The sequence below is a fragment of the Sinocyclocheilus anshuiensis genome, unplaced genomic scaffold (assembly GCF_001515605.1).
Source record: "Sinocyclocheilus anshuiensis isolate Anshui unplaced genomic scaffold, SAMN03320099.WGS_v1.1 scaffold3136, whole genome shotgun sequence".
Taxonomy (NCBI): Eukaryota; Metazoa; Chordata; class Actinopteri; order Cypriniformes; family Cyprinidae; genus Sinocyclocheilus; species Sinocyclocheilus anshuiensis.
The window spans coordinates 88477-95175 of record NW_015549852.1 but is presented as its reverse complement, the minus strand read 5'-3'; the positions used below and the strand labels follow the sequence as shown (position 1 = coordinate 95175).

General features: G+C 37.6%; 2 protein-coding genes across 2 annotated transcripts in view; one reads left to right on the top strand and one right to left on the bottom strand.

Moving 5' to 3' along the window:
- ttc23 (tetratricopeptide repeat domain 23) overlaps positions 1–3581 on the top strand; it is a 22843-nt gene extending 19262 nt beyond the window's left edge. Inside the window, exons 10-11 of the mRNA XM_016450381.1 lie at positions 997–1079; positions 1241–3581. Of these exons, the coding sequence (XP_016305867.1) occupies positions 997–1079; positions 1241–1352 (195 nt within the window). The 3' untranslated portion in view covers positions 1353–3581. The remainder of the gene's footprint in view (positions 1–996; positions 1080–1240) is intronic.
- Positions 3582–3795: 214 nt separating this feature from the next.
- LOC107660941 (synemin-like) overlaps positions 3796–6699 on the bottom strand; it is an 11373-nt gene continuing 8469 nt past the window's right edge. Inside the window, exon 5 of the mRNA XM_016450382.1 lies at positions 3796–6176. Coding sequence (XP_016305868.1) covers positions 3982–6176 — 2195 coding nt within the window. The 3' untranslated portion in view covers positions 3796–3981. The remainder of the gene's footprint in view (positions 6177–6699) is intronic.

Genomic DNA, 6699 nt, shown 5'->3' with positions numbered 1-6699 from the left:
GATGGTTCGTCACGATACGATACGATATCGATTCTCATACCCAGCGATACGATATTTGCCGATACCTCAAAAAAATTATACGATACGATTTGATTCGATACAGGAGTATATCCTGTATAGTGTAGGTATAGGCCTACACTTTTTCTTTTTTTTATAATAAAGAAAATAAACAATTGGAAAAACTATTCTGGCTGCTACTATTGGCTCAGTGCTAAAAATCTTTTCTACAGATAACCAAATTACAAGCAATAGCAGAAAATAAATACAAAGACACAAGTTCAATAAACAGTGCTTTTCAGGTTTTTCAGCTCAGTCTAAAATCAATTTTCAGGTACGCTACAGGAATGTAATAATCAAATGTAAAATAAGTGCATAGTCTTCAATGTATAAATTAAATGTAGACTAATCATTTTTGATGTTACAAAGGTTATTTAGTCAGAAGCAGTGAGCAATTGTATTTTTCTTTGACAGCATTAGATTTATTATTAGTTTGCGTTCACTTTAAGAAGGAAAGCACGGATTTAATATACTGATACACATGCCTTTTCTTTCTCAACTGTTTACGTTAAGACAAATGCCTAACCGACTGTTTACTAGGATATTCGCCAAAACGCGCATTTTTAAGTAATTTTGTCTGAATTTATTCATCCATGCACAAAAAAGCGGAAGAGAGCTCAATTTAGCATTCGCGCGGTGTACGTTAGACGTGAAAACTTCTCACACAGCGCTCGACTGTTCCGCCAACAATCCCGAGCGTTTTTTATGCTCCCCTTGTGCTTTCGGTCAGTCCTTATATCGAGTCCTGATATGGGAGTTTGAATGAGAATGCACGCGTTGTCGGTAATGCTTGGACATTATGTGAAAATGTGGACAGTGTGTGTGTGTATGTATGTATGTATATAAATGTATATATTCATTATTATTATTTCAAATAATTTTAGGTGGAGTTTGACATGTAAATGTTTTGCCGACCACCCGTATCTGTGTCTGTTTCAGTGTCTGGATATTCAGAATATGCTATACGGTCCTCAGCACAAGAAAACCAAATCCACACAAAGAACCGTGGACATGCTGTCTCAGTGAGTTCCAGTCACACTATAGCAGGAAATCACAGTGCACTCTAAAAATGTGCTTTTAGTGCAGTACACTGACATTTCACTTGAATGTACCATGTTAGTGAGAGTGAATATTATTTATAGATGAGGCATTTAATGCTTTTATGGTCTTTTTTTTTTTTTAGGTCACCAGAGGTCGGTGAGAGACAAAAGGAAAGCTGTCTTGAAACAAGGCCTCCATTCTGTGCAGTGGTATCATCTGCATCTGAGGTGACATCTAGCATGTCGAACTCATAACAGCAGTGACCAGCAGATGGATCTAATGAATGTGTCATGGACCATCAGGGATGTTTGACCTCATCCTATTTCTCCAAGAGAAATCTGTGTATTGGAAAAAAACTAGGCAATATTTCTAGAACAGCACACAAGCTTCACTGTGTTTAATCTCTGCTGCGGAGTCTCAGAGTGGTTGGCAAGGTGACTACCTCTGCACTTCAAAAAATGAGAACTGTCCAGCGGTAATCTAATACACAGTCACAGCGGTTTCTGCAAATACTTCCTGACTGGAGAGCTGCAGGCCTCTCTAGCAAAGAGTTTTAGTCTTATATTATTTCTGAGAATTGAACAGAACTCAACATGAAGTTGCAAGTGCTTGTTTATTGTGTTTGCACGTAAACCAATGTTCAGACAGTGAGCAGACTAGTCTTTTTCTTAGGGATACAACAACACACCACATACATTTTGTGAATTTTCATTTAGCAAAAATACATCTATAATCTGCAATCCCACACCAATGTTTGCTATGGCAGTAAATCCTGTATAGCATATTGTAAATCTGTAGATGCACAAAATGAGGTTTCACACAGTGTTGGTTGAGTCATAGAACCCTATGCATAGATTCAGACAAAAAACAGCAGGTGCTGAAACACCACCTCAAGGGATGAAGATAAATGGTTAATAATGATATCAAATTTGAACTAATCCTTAATCACTTAACATGTATGTGTTAACACAGTGTTTCCCAGCCTTTTTTATGTAACACAGCCTAATCATTAAGGCTGAAATAGCCCTTCAACAAGGACAAACCAGAAATGTGCTTTATTTGTCTTATGCTGGATATAATTTAAGTGACTTTGCGAAATTATATCCAGCATAAGACAAATAAAACACATTTCAATGAAAATTAGTAAAAAAACTCACACAAAATAAATGAGATTAAGCACCACTGGTTATTCATTTTTAGGTGTTATAAGGTTAAGAAAGTTAAATAAAATTTATCCAAATTTGTTTAAAACTCCTGGGATCACTGTGTTAACATTATATTGAGGATCTCATTTTTAGATTACTATAATAGTTTAGGATAATACAGATATGAAACGCTAAATGAAATTGAAATGATGTTACATGCTTTGTTTACACTCTTTTTTATCCCCATCACTGTTAATAGGTACAGGACAGTCACCATTGCAGCATCTGATGACGTTAACATGAATATCTGTTCAAGATAATAGAAAAATAGAGGAAAAAGCACATACTTACACTTTAAATCTTCAGACTAAAGCTGTTACACTATTTTACCTGGAGGTGTCAGTGGCAGAGTATGAATCCTAAAAATAGACTCTCATTAGACACCCCCCTTTAGTGAAGCTGAATCCTCATTCTGCGTAATAGGTTGTGTCACAGACTTAATGGCACCGAATAGCTATTCTGGAAGCACTTAACACTCTTCTGTGTAAGCTGCCTAGCACTTATTTTTAATGTGAGATTTCTACGATCACACTCCTCCCTCTCCCACTGTCTCTGTACAGTACTAGAGCAATGAAAAATGTGTTGTCCTGGAAGAGCGGGATAGCTAGATTAGTCCTCGCTGGTCTAATGTCATTTAAGGATTAAGAGATCTCTGGGAGACAGGAAGGACAGTCTAGTGATTTCGCCTTCAGTAGAGCAATACAGTGACTGGCCAAATGTAGACCACTATATAAACTGATTTCATGGGCATGACCAAAAATATTCAAATGTGTTACTGAAAATATCTGTGATACTATGAATAAAGTTTTGAATAACTCACAAATAAATGGTAAATTAAAGAGAGCACTGCTCTACAATTTCTGCATACTATTGTAAATGTCTCCATCTATTCATTCTTTAATATGATGTATCATAAAAAGGCCTTTATAACATGCCAATCTTGCTTTTGCAGTGCTGTGGAAAGTAGAACAAATTGTGTCAACAATGTATATTTTTAAAAGGATTGCTACTAGAGTTGAAAAGAAAACAATGCATTTAACTTTTTCTGTGCTTAGATAAAGCTGCACTATATGAAAATGAAGTAAAACAAAATGTCCAGATAGTTAATACAAAAATATACTTCAAGATCAAACAAAAACAGTATTAAAATGATTAGCTTTAGTTTTGTTAACACTTTAGCTACTGAATGTCAGATACACTGCTATTTAAACGTTTGGGGGTTTTGAAAGAAGTCATTTATGCTCACCATAGCTGCATTTATTTGGTTTAAAATTACAGTAAAACAGTAATATGAAATAATTTTTTCAGTTTCAAATGACTGTTTAAGTATATTTTGAGTATATTTTAAAATGTAATTTATTCCTGTGAATAAAAAAATCTAAGCTAAATTTTCAGCAGCCGTTACTCGGGTCTTCAGTGTCACATCATCCTTCAGAACTATTTATTTAAAACAGAAACCATTATAAATGTCTTTACCGTCACTTTGGATCAATTTAATGTATAATTTCGGAATAATTTTAATGTTCCTGACCCCAAACTTTTGAACAGTAGTGCATAGTCATGATGGACCATGGATTTTGGATTATGGTTTACAATGCCATTTCATTTGTCCAATTCATAACTAATTATGTGATTGACATGATATTTTGTGTAATTTCAATGTTATTTCATTATGATATCACTCTTTGGGGCTTTCGAGATAAACAGTTGCGATTCTTTTCTCATGACAGACCTTCAAGTGGGGGTCAATCATCTGGGTTTGTGGGAACTCAGTAGCACCGCCACCTCGTTGTACTTCGACAGCTCCTCCACTTGCTGATGCAGAAGAGCTGTTGTTCACGTCCATCTGAAAAGTGAAGGATTTCTCACTAGGGCCCAGCTTGATGTGTTTTTCTGTCTTGCCAGCCTCATCGGTTGAGCTCCATTGTTGGATCTCTTCGTCGCCGGTCATCCACGGCATTCCCTCAATTTGAATCTCCTCTTGGGAAATTTTCATGGTGTATCCTACACCAGCTCCTCCGCCGATAGCCTGCTGAAGCTTTGGGTGGGATGAGCTTAGTGCTGCCATTATCTGCTCTTCAGATAGATCATCTCCTTCTCTTTCCAGCAACCCAGACTCCTCCAATGTCTGGGAAACATTAAGCTGTGCCACAATGGTCATGGTTCCGTTGTCTGTAACTTGTTCTACCTTTTTAATGTCCACAGAGACATTTTCTGGAGTCTCCCTACCTTTCGTAAAAAAGGCAAGCTCTTCCTTGAGGGCTCCAGATACAGTGTCTTGGATTTGCTCTAATGCTCCTCTAAGCTGCTGTTCAGGGTCTAGTGAGTCCTTCCTCAGGATCCCCACTATGGACTGTTGTAGTGTGGGAGAGACATGCACCTCCTCTTCAATTATGCAGTCTTGGATATTGTCTCTCAAAAACGAGTGTTCGTATTCAGGTGATTCTCTGTAACTGTGACCTTCAGCAGTGGGATGTTTGGGGTCGTCTTCCTGGTAATATCTTTCATCAGACAGATCATCGACGACTCCATAATGGCTATAAGACATAAACCTCCCACCCTCCTCAGACTCTGACATATTGTCTTCAGGAGTGGAGACGAAGTACTCTTGTGAGTCTTGGCCATGCGAGAAGTAGGGTAAGCTTTCATCTCTGGTAACTTCCCGAACCTGTACAGAGCCACTGTCTCCATATTGTGAGGCTTCAGCAGAACCTCTCTCATCGGGTTTCATGGTCTTAGGGTTACTCTCTAGCTCCTCAATTTGGAAGAACATTGATGAGGGATCAATATTTGGTTGTTTAGACTTAATCTCCACAGTCTCCTCTATTTCAATTTCACCTTCCTCAACAGACTCCACCGGTTCCTCGATTATCTCCACATTTACTAACCTATTTTCCAAATTCTCACCTTGCAGGCCAAGACTCAGCAGGTTCTCGATCATGGTTCCTGTTGGGGTTCCTTTGATGTTCTCAAGGGTGACTTTCTTGACTCCCATGCTGAGAAGTTCCTCCAAGGCAGAATCGTCAGACAGGTCCACTTCCTCCTCGACTTTAGATTGTAAGAATATCTGAGTCTTGGTGGTTCCATTCTCTTGCTCTGTTTTCTCCACATGATATGTGACTTTTGAGTCAGGGGATGAGCTGACCTTAGCATCTAAACCAGCTGGTTTCATGACCTGCTGAATGATTTCCTTCATAGAAACTGCATCTAAAACTTTTTCCTCACCTACAAACACCTTATGCCCTACATTTTCAGACTCTTTCTCATCTTTAGCTATTGATTCTTTCACATCCCTTCTTTCTTCTTCCATTGTTACCTTGGATTTTTCTTTATCTTGTTTGGCATCCATTCCCTTTGCTTTTGGTTCAACATCTTTCTGGCTTTTTTCTTCAGTGGTGGTCTTGCTCAAGCTCGCAGGAGGTGATATCACTTTCACTGGCTTTGGTTTCTCTGTTTTTGAGGCTGTAGAGCTGTGTGTACTTTCGATTCTAGAGTGGGTATGATCAAGTGAGCCCTTTGAAGAGGGCTGTGAAATCTCTTTTCTCATAATTCTCTGATCTGTCTCCTCTCTTTTTATCTCAACAGAAGAGACTCCAGGTTTTGGGGTACTGGAAGCAGCTGCCTGCACTGCTTTGGTGAAGGAAATCATGTCCCTTCTTGAAGCAGGACTTTGCTGGGCACGATTTGATACACTGATAGGCACGATCCTGGAGGGTTCGTAAGAATGAAACTGACTTGATGTAGATGAGGTTCTCAGGCTGGAAGTTGGTTCCATATATTTAACATCTGTAAAGGCTTTTTTTCTTGTATCTGGTCGACTTGCCGAATTGACGGACACTCTTGGAGTGTAAGGATGGGCCGGCATTTTTATATCTACAGATACAAACAACAGACAGTAGATAAATTAAAATTAGGATGCTAAACATTTTACTTTCTAACAGTGTTTCCCCTAGGTTTACGGCTTTGGGGGTAGGGGGGATTCCGTTTGAATTTTTCTGGACTCCTTTTTAATGGTTAAATTAAATTTCATTAATCAAAAAGCATGTCTAATTAATTAAAATCATGAAACCTAAAACAGTTTAACATCAATTTATTAAAAGTTTAACAAAAATTACATGTTTAGGGCCCAAAAATGTTTTATTTTTTCCAACCTTATGTTTTATTGTTACCAAATTCTGTGTTTTAGCATGTCTAATTATTTGAAAGCATAAAAACAAGTTTCATTTATTCTTACAATAGCCTTATGATTTTTTCCCCTCAAATTCTGTGTTGTGTATTTACATTTTTAAGGCATAAAACATTCATTTATAATAAAGGGGAAAATAAAGGGGATTTAATATTACAATTAACACAATGAAGAAATATTGTATGATTATTCCTTAAAAATAAGGTTTTA